General features: G+C 37.2%; 1 protein-coding gene across 1 annotated transcript in view; it reads left to right on the plus strand.

The window, feature by feature from the left end:
• LOC104462253 (ankyrin repeat and sterile alpha motif domain-containing protein 1B-like) overlaps positions 1 to 13,111 on the plus strand; it is a gene marked incomplete at both ends in the record, with an annotated part of 29,038 nt that extends 15,927 nt beyond the window's left edge. Inside the window, 4 exons of the mRNA XM_010074126.1 lie at positions 71 to 367; positions 8,019 to 8,094; positions 10,625 to 10,726; positions 13,046 to 13,111. Coding sequence (XP_010072428.1) covers positions 71 to 367; positions 8,019 to 8,094; positions 10,625 to 10,726; positions 13,046 to 13,111 — 541 coding nt within the window. The remainder of the gene's footprint in view (positions 1 to 70; positions 368 to 8,018; positions 8,095 to 10,624; positions 10,727 to 13,045) is intronic.
• Positions 13,112 to 18,455: the final 5,344 nt, after the last annotated feature.

Genomic DNA, 18,455 nt, shown 5'->3' on the forward strand with positions numbered 1-18,455 from the left:
TTATAGAAGCCAAGCAGTTCCATTGTGTGATTAATCATGAATTTCTGAAGCTTTTGTTTTGTTTTAACAGAACAATGAAAATGAAACAGCACTGCATTGTGCAGCTCAATATGGTCATTCAGAAGTAGTTGCTGTTCTGTTAGAAGAGCTAACAGACCCTACAATAAGGAACAACAAACTAGAAACACCTCTGGATCTGGCAGCACTTTATGGACGTCTGCGTGTTGTAAAAATGATCATCAAGGCATATCCAAACCTGATGAACTGTAATACAAGAAAACACACTCCTTTGCATCTTGCTGCACGAAATGGCCACAAAGCTGTTGTACAGGTGCTTCTGGAGGCTGGAATGGATGTCAGCTGCCAAGTTAGTGTGCAATTTATTTCTTCCCTTCTTCCTTTCCTCCTTTCTTCCTTTCTCTCCTTTCTTCTTTTTATTATTAGAATATGATTCAAATCAAATAACTTTTTACATTTTTTCTTTTAAAATACTCTTGCATTTACTTTGTTAGAAATGCTGCAAGGTGATATATAATACAGATTTATTTTTAAGACCCAGATGATGTGTTCAAAGGGATAACGAGAGAAAGATATGTCTTCAAAGCTCAGTGTGTATTTTAATGTTGTCTTGAGACATGTAGATACAAAAATCATATAAACCATTCATGTTGGTGTATATATTTTTTTTTTACAACATTGGTTTTAATGACACTAAGCTGACTTGATAAATCTGTTGGCCTTAATGGTCATGGCAATGTGAGGCAACATTTGGTTGAGAGATCATTTTGCCAGGGTTATCCCATTCTAAACCCGAATTACTAAGTAATAATAAATTTGATTTTCTGCTTTTCTAAACACTTGTGTAAACTAAAAGAAAATTCTATAGCAATACACTCTTGCAGCTACTGACTTGAAATTTTTAGCTGTTTGGTCCATCTAGGTCTATGCACAGTAACTTATAGTGGTGTAAAAGGGGTAATTGTAAATAAAAGAGACATAGATGGGAGCAGATACAAGGTATAGTAGAAGTAAATTTGATGACCAATTCTTTACAGTGGAAAGTGTCCAAACCTTTTAACTGTAGAGGCCCTGATTCTGTTATGTGTGAAGTCTTACCTCAGTCTTATTATTTGTCTTGATTTGATTGATGGCACTGTATTTGAGTTTAAAGTATATTTTATCTTCATATTTAAAGTAGCCTTCTTGCTGTCTGAGTATATATAATATGCTTTGAATTAAGGTTGTTTCAGGTTAATATCTATTTTCAGATAAGCCAAAGAAACATAATCAGCTCTATTTTAGAGTCACATCCAGGCATTCTTTACCATTAGGTGACTTAATAAATCTTGACAATTTTGCCTAAACTTTGACTAAGTTTTAGAACCATTTTAAGGTTTAGGAGCATTTAATCTAACACCTTTGTACACATAATTCACTTTTATATAGAAAGATTACACCTGGATTCTATATGCTTTTGTTATTTCTGGATTCTTCCATCAACGTCATGCTTTTCCACTTTTGAGGAAAAGAATGTGAAGTGGGAAACAAAGAAGTTAGATTAAAAAAAAAGGCAAACCAGAAAATATTAGCATATTTTAAGATTAAAAATGTATATTCTCAAATGCCTTCAAAACAACAATGTGGTAAAATTGTTTTGCTACTTTTATTAGCCGTGATATCTTTTGAGTTAGCAGTGCTACTTGCTTCAAACTATTTCAAACTGAAACTTTTTTTCTGTGGTTTGCCTACTTCTGTGTATGCCTACTATTATGTTTTCAATTTAATTTTATTTTGATTTTCTTTACTATTACTACATCTTCAGTAATTTATAAAACTTTAATGCTAAAACACCACATAATGGAACCCTCAAATACCTGTTTCTGAATGTATAATTGCTCTTCTATCTCTAGCAAATGAATGAAGAAAAGTCAAAAAGAAACTGAACCGTTGCCTGAATTGATGCTTAAGAATTAGAATAATTGAAGAAAAATAGTCTCTGTCATGGCAACTTACAAACTCATGGTTACATGAGGGCTGAATATTACACAATGCTTTTATTAAATGTGTTATTCCTCACATGTACTCTAGATAATTTTAGCACTACTGTGGATTCTTCTAAGCCATTTCTATCTATAGTTATGTCAAAAGTTTTTCACTGGTCTTTAAAAAATATAGTGGCTGCAAATTTTGTACAGTTTTGTTTGTTTAAGAAACGAGAGATTCTTTTAGTGATTGTGATCTGTTTGCCATCTACACTGAAATTCTAGGACTTTTTTTTTTAATTCTGATTTTTTTAAAAGTAATTTCTATTCTTATTTTTCTTAGCTATTCTTAGGCAGGGAGGATTTTCTAATTTTATTTTATTTTATTTTTTACACTAGGTAATCCTGTTTCTTCTGTATTTGTCCTATGCGCCATAAGGAAATATCATTTATTTATTTTCTCACCAGTATACATATTCTCCTTCAATATGTTCCTTTTCATTCAGCATCTTAGCATACTGGCAAGTTGGCTTCGTACATATTGTTAACTTATTGCTTCTATAACCTCTCAAAAATTCTTTGTCTGTGATTAATGGCAGCTTACTAAACTGAGCAGAGCATACAATATCAGCCTGTTACTTAAAACTGAACTCAGCTCTTTTAATATTAATTAAATTGCTCTGCATCACTGATTGAGAATGAACAATATACAAAGTCTAATTCCATGTGGTATATAAAATTGTACACATTCATACATATGAAATAAATTCAGCTTATCAGCACTGAAGAGCTCTCAGAATGTTGAGAGACAATTATAAAAATAGCCTATCTGCTCTCACTCTGTAATTGTAAATATTTATTTGTTGAAATGGGAAGTTTGCTTTAGCCATGCTGTCTCTCTTCTGTACTCCCTGAGCACTTTTAATCATAGCAAATATTTGGACTAATAATAGACAACATTTAATTTTTGATTGAATTAATCACACATTTTATTCATTTCCCAGGTCTATCCAATATCCTTCAATCTGAAATTATTTAGAAGTGGGCAATACAATTCTGCTTCATCTCTTTATGCTTTGAAGTTTTCATTTAAATTGAAACATATGAAAAATACACAGGTTTTGGGTGAGTGATAGATTTTGGGCCCTCAGTAAAATAAGATATGGCACAGCTCAGTGTGTTTCATGTAAACAGTAATATTATAATTGTAAATGCCTTAAAAACTTGGCCCCTCTGCTTATCCAACTTTCATCTATCCCTGTTTGCCTTCCGTGTCTGTTCCAGTAATGATGGCAATCTCCATTGCTTATCACTGTAGTTCTTCTGGAAAGAGCTATGCCCCTTCCTTTTTGCTGTCACTATGTGTGGAGGATATTCTGTGAATCAATTTGCAAAGCTACCATTCTGTCCTTCAGATTATGTCTGAAATCCAGACCAAACTATAGTAAACTGCCTATGAATAAGGACTAGACAAGTGACCGAATTACAAGCTCTTGCGTATTTACATGGTTTAAAAAATCTCTAATTGATAAAACCCATGATGCTTTTATGTGAGCCTGCAAATTGTACGCTAAGTTGATTTGTGTTCCTGGTGTTCCTACTGACAGTGTTCTTCTATCCTTGCTTGCTTTGTGTGTCCAGCTGTGACATTGTACCTGTATTTAGCTGTAAGTGACTTGGGGCAGGGACTGTTTTATTACATGCTTAGCACAGTTTGTGTTCTCTATATTTGATACACAGAAAACTTATAGCAAGGAATCAATATATAACTCATCAATGCAAACTCAAGCAGACTTTAGCTCACTGTGTTCATCAAAAAATACCAGCATTTTTTATGTTAAATATCACTGTGGAATAATTTTCAAATATAATGGTAGTGTTCACTTTGCCAGGAAAATATGATCTAAGGCAATGAAAGCTTCAGGAAGTAAAGCTGTGAATTTTTTCTATAAATCTTAAGTTTGGTTTTTGTAGTATAGACAACAAGGGTATATTAGTGCATAGGTGCACCGTTATAAATGAAAAAGATCTACCTAAAAACTCTAACACATCTTAAATAATATATAGAAATTATTTGCAACTACATTTTGTAATCCTTCCAATTTGTGTAACATGCTCTATTGCAGCAGAAAAACACCTCTAACATTAGTTCTGCCTTCAAGTAGTAGTCCACATGTACATTTACAAAGAGATATACATACTCAGCTAGTCCTCCGAGTTTCTCTTGGCACTGTTCATCCTGAGGCTCAGCATTTTCCCTATATGAAAATGGAGTTTGGTAACTGAACTCTCTGTTAACAAGGACATTTCTGCCTTCTGGATGGTTTTTGGGTCGAGAGAACTGATTCACTCATTAGTTATTCACTATTACCATGAAATCCTGCCTAGAGCTTTTAAGATTTACGTCAGCATTCGTCTTCGTGACATCTCATGCAAGATTACACATCTGCATTTTACAAGTGTGCTTTCAATATCCACAATCCCAGACTAATTTTCATTCAGTTTTGTGGAAATACTTCCCTTCTTGCTCAGAAAGTCACCCATGTAGTGGACAAATCATTCCACTGTTTATATGGTGTGCCTTTCAAATTCCTCTTTCAAACAGACTGTTTGTAATCTATATATCTCATTTCTGGGATGTGGCATTCATTACCATTTTCTGATAGCCTGGAGTCATAGAGCAAAGACTGCCCCAGAATTCAGGGCAGTGCAGAATGCCTGAAAAGCATTTCAGGATGATGTTCAGATATAACAGGAAATATCACAGTAAAATAGACTAAGAAGCAAGAAAGTATAAAATTAAAAAACTAGCATTTGGCTTTGGACTCCTCTCCCAACACTATGAAATATGTATGTAAGTGGCTTAAGTTTCTCTACTCTCTTTATGCATGGCAGAACTTTAGTTCATTGTTACAGAACTATCTTCTGCCTCTCAAGTTGCCCCCAGATATAGTTGTTTGCCTTAGACATCTACAGGAAATCTCCTCTTCTCTTATTAGTTTTCATTCCATTTCTTCCAAGATGTATGCTTTCATCAATGAAAATATTCCCTGCCTTTCCTCCCGTGTGGAATTTTGATCAATAGAAAGGACTGCTGCCAGTTCTGACAATGACCATATCAGGATCTTTTCCATGCTTTAACTGAGGAGTCTGAGGATAGATCCTCTTCCTTGTCCTCAAAGCTGTTGATTCAGCATGCTGGAACATTAATTTTTTCAGTCTTAGATCGTGCCAGAGCAATGTATTCTAGATAGCTATTGTCACTAAGGTATGTCCATTTTTTTCCATTAAAAAAAAGGTTCCTTATTAATATTAATAAAGAATGATCTCTACAATTTTAGTCAAGGTGCAGCTGGTTCCCATCTCTGCAGTTCATCCTCAGTAGGACTAAAATTTAGTGCTCAGGCCTCCTATAACATTTGAACCTCTGTGGATTTCATTATTGTTGATGATGATACATTACTAATTGTTATCCCTGGCAGAATCACAGAATGGTTGAGGTTGGAAGGGACCTCTGGAGGTCATCTGGTCCAGCTTCCCTGTTCGAGGATGGTCACTTAGAACAGGTTGCCCAGGACCATGTCCAAACAGCTTTTGAATATCTCCAAGAATTGAGATGCTGCAACCTTCCTGGGCAGCCTGTACCAGGGCTCAGTCACCTGCACAGCAAAAAATGTTTCCTTATGTTCAAACAGAACCTCCTGCATTTCAGGTTTTCCTCATTGCCTCTTCTGTCACTGGGCACTACTGAGCCTGGCTCAGTCTTTACACCATCCGTTCAGATAAGTGTACACATCGATGACATCCCAGTGAGCCTTCTCTTATCTAGGCTAAGCAGTCCCAGCTCTCTCAGCCTTTCCTCGTGGGAGAGATGCTCCAGTCTCTTTATTATCCTAGTGACTCTCTCCAGTGTTGTACTGGGGAGCCCGGAGCTGGCCAGAGTACTCCAGGAGTGGCCTCACTGGTGGTGAACAGAAGGGAAGGTCACCCCGCTCAACCTGCTGGCAACAGTCCTAGTGCAGCCCAGAATACCGTTAGCTTTTTTGCTGCAAGGACACATTGATGGTGCATGTTCAGATATGACAGAATATGTTCAGCTGTAGTGAATATGTTCAAATATGAGAGAGACATTCTTTTCTCAAAACAGTGAGTGATCAATTGTGATTGAGCCCCTATTTTTGTGTTCTCTGACAGGTTACTGTGCCAAACTTCTCCCCATTATGGCTTTTGAATTTTACCACCTGTCTTTCCAAAGCCAAATATTTTGGAAGTCAAAGCTGTACTTTACATCCTTGATGAAAGGGAAATCTGTGTTAATAGTACCAGGTCCACCCAGTAGTCTTGATGTTTATGCATGTCAGTAAGTGACCAATACAAAGGAAATGCCGTATCCACACAAGTAGCAAAGAGGGCAATAAGCTGTGTCAAAGCCTTTTTTCAAGATTGTTGATGTCAAGCCTTTTTCAGTAATCAGAACTATAGCTATCATTGACTTTTCTGAGAACTGTTTTCATTCTCAGAAATTTATGAGCTGCACCTTAAGCTCTGCACGTACCTTTGTGGTTGCACTATTTTATTGCAGAGTTTTCCAGGGTTCAAGTCAATTGCAGTTACTGGAAAACTCCTGTGGATATTGTTTGAATAAAGCACTCTGAAGCCATCTCTAAGTAAATCCAAATATTTAGTCTCCTTGTTCAGAACAAATTTGTGAATGTTCATATGGATTGCTCCTGAAAACGGAAAGATTAGGACTTCCTTCTCTCCATGATACTGTTAGTATACCTGATGTGCTGGATGTAAATGACATTGGGCATGCTGCACTTTATACGTTCATATACTAAGTATGAAGAAAGATAATAAGTGAGTGTTCCTATTATGGACAAAACAAAATGTTTTCAGGCTCAACTGGTAAGACATATGTACTCTAACTGTGTGCTCATATGCCATCTCAGGATCTCAGATTGCTTCTAAATGTCCTGTCATTGCATCACTGTAACACTGGTGCATTCTGATACAGCTAATAAATAACGAATCACAATTTTATTTCAGAGTTAATTTTTTTGCGTGTCTTTGAAGTCTTTCCACCACAGCAAGCATGCCACTGGTGCATTTGGACAAAATATAGAAAAAACAAAAACCTTTAACAGTTGCCCACAAATAAAAAACACTCAAAATCTAATTTACTGTCAAACAAAAGGGAGATGAGCTGTAGATTCAGTGAGACCTAGTAGTGCTTTAGCAGTGCTAATGCTATTGTATGCAAAGGCATTCTGTTCAGATTTTTCGGTAACCGTAAGCAGTATAAAGTGCTAAGAAATGTAGCTTGTTAAGAGAGGTAGTTTGTTTTTCAGTACTGTAAATTTTATGTGAGCAAAAGTCCATTCACAAAGAATTTTGTGTCACAGAAATCTCCAAAATCAGGTTCACAGACACCTAAGGCAGAATTTAAATGATCTAAACATAGACATCTAATGCTGTTGGAGGTGCCTCAGGGTATCCAAGACATCTGTATGGGGCGGATATAATGTAGATCAAGTGTGCGCATCAACTGGAACATCAGCTGGAGGCCAGGTGGGATATCCTAGGGCATCTCACAGTGCAACTGAATTGACCTTCTAGGGTGTGATCCAGTTTCAGATTAAAACACCTAAGTGTAGATGTCCACATGCAAACTGGCTGACTCTCCTGAACAGCTATGTTCCACTGATGGTATTGTCTAGATTTTCATTGCCTGTAATAAGAGTTTAGAAGTTTTACACAAATGCAGGCTTGTTAGCTGAGAGTTGTATTACATCCCTACTATTTTTTCTTATATAGTTATTAATTTTTATAGTAGAACTGACAGCATTTATGTTGTTATCTTGAATAATAAAAAAAAATTACTGTAGTATTTGTTCTTGCCCATTCAATGTTTTTTATGTATAAATAAAATAGAGCAGAAAAAAGAAATACTTATTTTCTAAATGTATTATTTTCAAAAGGATTAATTGGTATTTTAATTTGCATTTTAAATGTCACAATATTTTTTTTTTCTAGACAGAAAAAGGGAGTGCACTACATGAAGCAGCCCTATTTGGGAAGGTGGAGGTAGTACGCATTTTGCTTGAAGCAGGTAAATCTAATTTACAGGAAACACTGAACAAATATCCTTAATATTCCTAATCTGGTGCATGCCTCCTCAGATTTTGGTTATACAAATTACTGTTATCTTTCTCAGCCTTTGCAAATCTAATCACATGTACCTCTCCTTAAAACCGTGTTCTAGAATAAGAAATTACTATACATAGAGAACAAAAGGAATGTTTTCACTAAGACTCAGAAATTCCGTATATGACTCAGAGTATGCCACTGTATTCTGAGAGTAAATGTATTCTGAGAACAGAATGGCTAGATAAAATTTTGTTATTCACTCTGACAGACAGACAAGAATATTTGTTGATCTAGAGGCCAGAAGACTCATGTTCATATTTATTTCCTTCACTTAGCTATTCCTAACAAACACACCATCCTGCTTGCTCCTTCATTTCCTGGATAAACGTTGAGTGCCTGTGAAGAAAGGGGAAGGCACTGTGTCTCCCAGAATTGCATTTGTCCTAAAGGGACAGGAGAACAGGGATATAGAGTTCCAACAAACCCTACCCAAACAGATCTACATAATAAGAGTGTCAGAGTGGTTGCAAGTAAATTACTCATAAACAAACATGAGAAGACCAATGAAAATGAAAAGATCTAATAATTACTTCTCTGGTCTCATTGATCTTTATTATCAGTGCTTGTGGGGTTGTATATTGCAAAAGAAGGTATGTCCTACTCACAGCTCCTCATCTGAATCTCAGCTAGTGCATGTGTGATCTGAGATCTGTTTTCAGAAAAGAAGGTCCTTCCAAGAATCTTCTCTGTTTGGATGACTAAGAAGGCAGCATAAAGGGATCTTCATCTGCCCTCAGAAGGGCAGGGCCTTTTTATATTAGTTCACCTAAAAGTGAAAGGTCTGGAGAACATCACATGTAGGAAGCCCTTAGACCACAGATAAAGAATACCTCTTCTAGATAAATACACACACACTCTACCAGAGTACAATTGTACAAGGCAGTGGAGTAGAATCTTCACTATGAACTCTTTCAACCTCAAATGCTCTGCACTTCTGCAACACTCCCCACCTTCTGCCTTTTTTATCTAACAATCCCCTTTTCTCTAGTTCTACTTCAAAAAAGACTCAGAAGATGTTATAAGTAGCTACTGCAAAGGAAACGTGTAAGTTGGTGTCTCTGGCCTCTGAAAATCAACTGACACTGCTATTTAGCCCAGCAATATTTTGGCTTTATTTTCCGTAAGAAAACAATTATCTTTCTCACAAAACAAGTTAGGAAACTATCCATCAGGTCAGGAAATGACAAGAACTGCAACCTTTTCTCGTGAATAGATAAATCCTTCCATGCTTCCCAAATGTCCTTATAAATCCTGCTTTATCTGATTTCCTCTATTCAGTTTCCTGAGAATAATCTCATCCTGTTTGTTAGGACCTTTCATGCCTTTACTTTTTATGAAAGTACATCTAAACTAAAAAACAACTTTAGTCTTCTACCATAAGGCAAACATTTCCAAAGTAGCCCCTACAAGACAAAAGTGGAGAGTCAGGCAGTTATCATCTGCAACAGGTTCTCTGAGACCACTCCAGGATAAGCCTCAAACTTATTTATGGTTACGTTCACAGTTTGAGCCAAATAATTACTTTGTCAGCAGTGTGAACAGTCTGTGAGGAAATACTCTGGCTGTTTGCACAGCCCTTATACTACATATGGGTATTTCAGTCTACTCAGAGCGTGAATTTTGAACGTAGAATCATGGAATCATAGAATCATTGAGGTTGGAAAAAGACCTCAAGGATCATCAAGTCCAACCGTCAACCCACACCACCTAACCCACTAAACCATGTCCCTAAGCACCACATCTACATGTTTCTTGAACACCTCCAGGGATGGTGACTCCACCACTTCCCTGGGCAGCCTGTTCCAATGCCTGATCACTCTTTCAGTGAAGAAATTTTTTCTAATGTCTAGCCTAAACCTCCCCTGGTGCAACTTGAGGCCGTTTCCTCTTGTCCTATCACTTGTTACTTTAGAGAAGAGGCCAGCACCCACCTCACTACAACCTCATTTTAAGGTAGTTGTAGATGAAGTACAAAACTTTTCAGGTTAATAACTTTTTCCGTATTGCTCCCAAAACACATACTGCTACTATGGACTAGAAAATCCCTGACAAATCAGAACAGTGTGGGGAGAATTAGAATCCAGGAATGTGGGAAAACATTCAGAGAAGTTACTGATTTCATAAAATATTATTTTTGGGATGGCTGTTTCTTAGGGACAGTCTGTTAAAATAATCCCAAGTTTGGTTTAAGAAGCTTACTTTATATCCCCATGAGTTGTAGAAACATAAAACCAATCCATGTCAGCATGTGAATTTTAGGCTACTCGAGCTTTAAACAGAAAAGGATGCTGTACTTCAGCTATAGCACAGCTGTTAATCAGTTGTAAAACTGCTTGCCTTCAGTTTGACAGATAATTGAGTCTGATATACCACATTTATAATCAGAAGTACTTGGGGTTAAAAATTCCACCACAGATCATTTTATTTTTCAGGAATTGATACCAACATAAAGGACAGTTTGGGTAGAACAGTTTTAGATATTCTTAAAGAACATCCATCTCAGCAGTCCCTCCAAATTGCAGCTCTACTTCAAGGTAAGTCATATTCAGTTATACATTTGTTAGAGGCAAATCAGAATAGCATGGAGGAATATTGAGACACATAGTAACTCCTACTCTTTATTTCATTATACTAAGGAGTAAGCTTTTCAATTAAAAAGAAAAAATACTTGTTTGCTATATACACAAAAATAAGTGGTTGAATATCTGAATTTCAGAGTGAACTCTTTCTTTTTTTCTGACAATAGACATTAGCATGGTATATCACTTATAGTTAATCTTTGTACATTCTTCATTGCAAGATAACATATTCTAATATTTTACTGCAATTCCATTAAATTGTGTTGGTAAACTACAATTGAAATGCTTGATTAATTCATAAATAACAACTATGACTGAAAGATGATGACAAATTTTCAAAACATTTTATTACATTTTTCTCATTTTCCTTAAATTTAAAAAAAAACCATGTCCAACTAAACCAGGCAGTAACTCTTGTCATTATAGCAGAAATAATATAATCTTTTTGTACATATGTTTGTCCTCATTTCTCATCTTAATTTCATGGGGTAAGACTGATGGAAGTCAATTGTTTAATTTTTTACTCTAGAAAATGGCAGTAAAGTGATGAAACATGAGTTAGTATATAACTCACTGTTAAACATCATTCTTTCTCTTATATGGAATTTGTTCCCTGCATTTTCAAATTAGTCTTTCATTAACTGTGTTTGACAGGGAGTTCCCTGCAGATATCAGTGCTGCATCTCCACCTTATTGATTATTTCCATCTTTAAATAAGCCATTTTAATCAGATCAGTGTTGGTTCTACATATGAACTAGCACGCTTCAGTCTCCCACATAACTGTATTTCATAAGAACATTTCCTAGAAAAAATGGAGTCATGTGGCCACACTGTGTCCTTTAGGTTTTCTTTTCTGAATAACCTCTAAACTTGTTAGCTAGCTTCAGTAAAATTTTCCAGTGAGACAATGGACCAAAGGTACAAAGCTCCTATAAGTATAATGAAAGTTTTGTAGGCTGTAGGAGAGGTATTCTCTTAAGGTTCACATTCATGTTATAGCTCAACTGAATTAATAGCTTGCCTTGAGGTCTCCCTCTCTGCCTTAATCCTATTTTCTTTTTCCCTTTCCTCCATTCCCCCCCTTCCTCCTCCCCCACTTCCAGCTGCACAATTCCATTCCATATTCTCTGCTTACAAGAGATTTCAAAGTGATCTGATACAGTTCATTAACCAGCAATATATAAAATATATCATTTATTGTATTGCGCATATTTAATAGTATGTAACAATAATAAAAATAAGAATATAGTTATATCAATATACATTTGTTTGTTTTAATGAGCTTGCCTCCTATGTGATTCAGGTTCTAGAGTTAGGTCTGTCCCAGGTAACTGGCAGAAACGTACATCAAAAAGTAGAGAGCAAGTTATAGGTGAGGGAAGTAAGACTTCCCCCTAACAGAAGAAGGTAGTTCCTAATTCGACACAGACTGTATGGTGAAACTTTAGCCTTTATATTCTCCCTGAGCTGCAGCGTAAGCATACTACTATGTAGAGGAAAAGAGGGTTAATATAATACTGAAGCTTCTTCAGTGGCAGAAAAAGGGTCAGAGCTTCCACTTTCTTAAACATCTAAGTCAATCATCCTTCAGATATTAATCTAAGATCTATTATAATGTCCCATCACCAACTAAACTAATTTTAATTTTAGTATCTCTGCATTGTTCCATTTTCTCCTTAGTGTGACAACCTTGCAGTCTCAACGCCATTGATGAACAAATTTTCTTCAAAGTACCCTTGCTCTTGAAAAATAGAGAGCCCAAACCCCTCTCAAGGGTTTGTCTTGATGATGGATCAGTATCTGCCCTTAGCGTTTAGCACAAAAAAAGAAATACATCAATTTCAAGGCTTTCTGGTGCTTTGACACACAATCTTTTTCACACGTATGCTTTGAAAATATAAAGAAACCTGTTTAGTAGTTTCAGCTCATATTGGTATGATGCAACTGTGCTTGTAACGAGCAGCTCTTTTGCTCTTTCTGGCTTATAGTCAGAAGTGATGTGCAAGGCTGAAAAATGTTTACAAAGATTGCATTCTGAGTCTTAAGAAAACCTCTGTCATGGAACCCACTGAGATTCTTTTTCATCAGCAAAGGGTTCACTGAAGCTGTAACCGTCAATGATAAATTTTGTACTGTGAGCTGAAGTTGAAAAATAAAATCGGAAGTGGCCGGATCCAGTACTAGCACTGCTGATGATACAGCAGACCTACCCTCCTCTAAAAAGCCAGTTGAGTATACTCTTCACTGAAGTGTGAGCGTTTGTCCTGTTGTAGCTGAAAAACCACTGAAGCACTGGGATTTTGGGAAACCTGAAGGTACTGTAATTGAGTTCGGCTTAAGTGAGTAATGAATTCCATGCAAAGAAAGGACAATTGCTGAGAGAGAGTGGCTTTCAAATACGTTCCTGTTAAAGCTTCTGTCTTCAGATGATTGTCTAGAGAAGCTTACGTGTCTCCTTCATGTAGATTTATAGGAAAAAGAAATTAAATTAATGGCATTGGACAGTTACTGACCAGATTTTGTGAGTTTCTTCCTAATTTTTTTCTTTATGCAGACACAATGGTATTGAATTGATTCTTTCACCTTGTTGCCGGGATAGAGTAAGATTTTACATCTAGCATTCTCATTAACTTTTACCCTTTCCCCCTTGTTTTGTTATGACTGTTACTGTACAGTTTACAGTATTAACAGAGCATAGTATTTGACCCTGCCACAAGACATTAGCTTTCAAAATATAAAACAAAGGCTGAAAGATGTATATAAACAGGCTTGCAGAAATGGACAAGGAAATAATGTGACTGGTACTACTGCTGGGACTGATAGTGTTCTGGCCTGCACGCAGAGGGGTAACAGAGTTGTAAGAAAAGTTTTGAAAGGAAGTGACTTGGTTTTGAGAATATTTATGAGAAACTTATTTGAAGGAGAAGAAAGCAATTTTTGTCTTTAGAAGCAGTTCGTGGAGGTGGTAATACTAAATCCGTTCAGCTGATACTAAAACTTAAAGGACTGATAGCCTCCTGTGGATTAGGCCTCCAGAATTTAAGAATTATGGATAGAAGTTTTTAATGGTGTTCTCCCTTTTGAAAAGAATATTTACAAAAGTACTTTTTATAGATTGTAGGTTAAAAAGACACAAAACCTTTTGCCAGTGAGGTTTTAGAAATGATCCTAATGTTTTTGTGATCTTTACTTTGCATCTCTTCTCACTGTCCTGAGAAAACAATAGTTGAAGTTTCTGCAAAGATTTTTTTTTTTTTTTGTAGTCTGCTGTCTTTTTGGAGATTCCGGCATATTATCTGATAGAAGGAAAATAAGTAACAGTCACTTTAAAGAGTAACATGAAAAAGGCTGAGTAAACAATATACTACCTGAGTGTTTTTTTGCTGCCTGTTAATTATAGATGGAATTATTAGAAATGACAGTTCAAGTTTTAATTCTTTGTCTTTCATATATGTCCCATCATTTTCTGTGTCTTGCTCAGGTCTGAGTTCTATTGAACTCCATTAAAAATACTTTTATTACAGTTTAGATTCTTTAGGTGGTAATGAAGAAATAACAGTTTAGGGATTATGTACTCAAAGAGTGGAGAATTAGAATACTGTGCCAAATAAGGCCAGTCTACTGAATGCATTTCATGGATATAGCGAAACAACAGCATTCAGGGCTGAAGCAGTTAACAGTAGGGCTTTATAATTAGGCATTGAAGATAAAAGGGATGTTGCCAAGGCTAGTAGGCCTAAAATTAAACCGACCAGCTGTGTTTTAGTTTTAGCACATGTGAATGTGACGCAGGTGCATGCTATACCATCTTTCAACTCTTTCTCCACAGCCCACTATGCTCTCTATTAGAATCTTGCTCTTTTACTATTCCTGGAAGCAGAATTCTTCTTTTTATGAAAAAAAAGGAGATAGTAGATAAACAGATGAAAAATTGCATGAGCCCTGGGAGGGCACAATAAGCTCTGCTGCACAGACAGTATGGAGGGAGATGTAATGGAAAGCTGTTTCCTTTCTCTTCTGCTGAAGCTGCTTAAGAACCTAACATTGTACATGTTACCAAATTATTCATAAATGGAAAATGCATAAGCAGCTGCAGAACCAGGACTCCTTTCTTCTCCCCTCTGGTTGAATAGCTTTGGTGTTATTAACACAGGCTTTCTTTTGTGTATTCTTATTCTTTCTCTCCCTCTTTTCTGTGGACAAGTAGATGTAGATCTTCCATTCCCTTGAGTGCAGGAGGCCAGCCTCACTGTAAGGATGGAATAGGTGACTTAAGTCACTCAAAATTGTCCTTTGAAATTTAGGAGACTGAAATCAGCCCAGCCTCCCTCTCAGCTCACCTGTCACCTTAGCACACCTGACGGTAGCAGTTACCAGTGGGTTTTCTGTAAGTGCTGCATCTGTAAAGAGAAGAGTAATTGGGTCACGAAGCCTCAGGTGCACTGGGGATCGCTCGTTCCCAGTGGAGTAAGTGAGCTGTTTTGGGATGAACTTTCAGAGAGTTCATGGGCTGGGGCCGGATTCAGTGTTGCTGCAAGAGCCTTAGCTAGATGCTGGGAGAGCCCTGGGGAGGGGAAGGGAAGGGAGGGGAGGGCAGGGCAGAGCAGAGCAGAGCAGAGCAGAGCAGAGCAGAGTGTGTTCTGAAGATTGCCAGCCTTCATGAAGACATGGAGTGAAGGAGGAGTAAGGATCCCCCTGCAGGCATATGGGCTGTGGAGGGGAGTGGTTTCTAAACCAGTTTTATTTCTTTGATCTAGTTACTTGGAGAGTCTTCTGTTTGAAAAGGTGAGTGTTCAGATTTTTATTCTAATCAAATGTGACTTTTTTAGAGTTTTAAAAGACATTTGGTCTCTTCAGGGGAAGTTGTTCCAGGAGGAACTCTATGTGAATCCACGCCATGGCATGACCAAAGTAGGCTTATACTTCATTTAAAAAAACAACCAAACAAAAAAAAAAACCCAACCAAAACCAAAAAAACAAAACAACAAAAATAGTTGTTTGGGTTTTTTAAACATTAAAAGGAAAAGTAAAAAGTTCTCTGAGGCTAATGTAACCATTAATCTAAAAGGCAAGGTTTATAAATAAAGCAAAAATCTCTATTTTCTCACTGTATTGAGGAATTAGGACCTAGAGGAGCTGAAATTAGAGCAAGATGTGCCCTAGAGCCCGAGCTTTTACTGCCCCTGAAGTTCAGTGGCAGCTCTAGCTGAGCTGGGCCATGTTCTCTTCGTGGCTGACCTTCGTGGCTCTGGCTGCTGGGTGGAGAGGCACCTGTTAACGCTTTCCCTTCTGCTCGGGCTTGACCTAGAGGTGTTACAGAAGCTGAGAAAGCTGAAGTTCTGGCTGTTTGAACTCTCCAGTGCTTGTTACCTTCTTGGGTTACAAGTGAGCTTACCCACTGCTCTTATTTCCGCTGTTGCATGACCACTTTCATGCTATTCCTTTTTGTGCACGTGGTCCTATTTAGAGTGAGTGGGGCTATGTTAAAATCTGGTAACTGTAGAAAGGAATGCTACTAGACAGCCACAGTTTTTGAGATTCTTAGTATTAATCCTCACTGAATTGTAGGCTGCTCCTTGAGTCAACAGAAGTAAAATACTTCATTCTTCTCAAAGCTGTATGGTGAGGAGACACCTATAAGTGTGTATTAACATATGCTTCCTTCACCTTCCTTCGTGCTAGTCATGCCAGCTCTCTTTGAAACATGGAACAGGATGACTGTAAGATGGTGAGGGATGTGTTATGAATCTGACTGAGTTGCAAACAACCTTTACTCTCCCCTAGCATAAGAATGACAGGGTTTTCTCTAAACTGAGAGACCACAGCTGAGGAAAGTGTACCGGTCATTAAGTGGTATAATTGATGCAGCTTGGCTTTGTTCTGAATTATCTTTCTTTTTTTTGAGGAAAGTGATAGAATCCAGAACAGTCTCTTTAGTACACTGTAGTCAGAGCAGATAAGGTAACAGTGTCATTGTTTTCAATAAGTTTGAGCAGGCTTTGAAGATTAATTTCTATCCAGCAGCAGGTGAATATGTGTATTTGGTCTTTGGCTCTTAATATAGATCACCTGTTTTGTTTCTCTTTCTTTAACAATATTATCGGTAAGTATACATTTACCTACGTATAAGCCTCTCACAACTAAGTCCGTGTCTTTATTTGTCTCGTACATATCGGATAGAATTTTCAATAGCATATATCAAGTTAGGAGTAGAAGTCCCACAGAAGTCCAGAGTTTTAAGGGTTGCACTCTTACAAGGATGGCCCATTGTTGGCCTGTTCTAAACCTCTACATCATAACTTCTGCTGAGCCTTTTGTAGAGGTTTTGTGGAAGGAACTGTGCAATTTTTAAAGTATTTATGAGATTACATTGAACTTGGGCTTTCCTTCTCAGAAGTAGCCTTCAGCATGTAGGTGCATTGGTCTGAAAGTGGGTCCTGACAAAGAATAGATGAATATTGGACAGCAAGATTAAAGTCCACCACAATCTCCCTTGCATTTCCTTTCCTAATAATATCTGTATTGATCCAATAATTTTAACGCTCTCACCTAGTAGAACTTCATTTTAGGTTTGCTTTTAGACAGTTGCACAATTATGAAGCAAGTATTTTCAGGCATTAATTTTTTCCTTTTATTTTTCACTGAATCTAGTTTTGTTTTTGTTTCTTCTCCATCTTGCACATTAACTTGAGAAATGATATAGCTGACAGAGCTGGAAAACATTCCAGAGCATTTTGTCATGCTGCTGGTTTCCTCATGGTCTCTTACAGCTCATCTTTGCTTATTTACTTTCAGCAGTACACAAAAAAATAGAAGTGTCCATTTTCATATGAAGAAATGTAGGAAAGATGATCCAGAGGACCATTGCCAGTCATCAAACTTAATATATGACATTTTCAAATCATACATTCTTTTTTTTAAAAAAAAGCCAAAAAAGCCCAACCAACCAAAAAGCATCCCAAAAAACCCAACAATGTGCAAAGCATTCTGAAACTGTATGCTGTTCTCTGCCATTTCCAATTTAATTTTCTCAGATGTCTATTTTATCACAGATTGCATTTGGGTTTGGGGATTTGTTATTTAATCAGGAATAAAAGCAAGCAAAACAAGTGTGTTGTAGACTGTAGAAATTAAGTCAGGGAGATTTCACTTCCCAGAAATTCTTAAGTTGTTCAGTGTAATACTGATGAAAGCAGTTTTTGTAGTTTGCTTCTGTGTGTATTACAACAGGTACTGTTGTGGTTATGTCCTGGTTTCAGCTGGGACAGAGTTAACTTCATAGTAGCTAGTAAGAGGAGGATTTTGGGATTTGTGCTAAGGAGAAGGCTGATAACTACTGATGTTTATAGTTGCTGCCAGAACAGTCAAGGACTTCTCAGCTTTCTGCTTTGCCAGCGTCTGCAGGTGTAGGAGAAGCTGTGAGGGAGCACAGCCCCAGTTACTGGCCTAAGAATCAACCTTAGGTTTAGGATTGAGACCAAAATTGGCCAATGGTATATTCCATATCATGCATGTCATACCCAGTATACAGATGAGGCTTTTTCTGGAAGTTCTCTCTCTTGCTCCGGGTTGTCTCCCTCTGGGTTGCCCCTCTCTCAGGGTCGTCTTGGTCTCTTGGACACTTGGGCTCTTATCTCTGTTCTGGTATTGCAATTTTTGGGATTCTCCCTGCTCTGGGATTGT

This window comes from Pterocles gutturalis, unplaced genomic scaffold (genome assembly GCF_000699245.1).
Source record: "Pterocles gutturalis isolate BGI_N339 unplaced genomic scaffold, ASM69924v1 scaffold7322, whole genome shotgun sequence".
Taxonomy (NCBI): Eukaryota; Metazoa; Chordata; class Aves; order Pterocliformes; family Pteroclidae; genus Pterocles; species Pterocles gutturalis.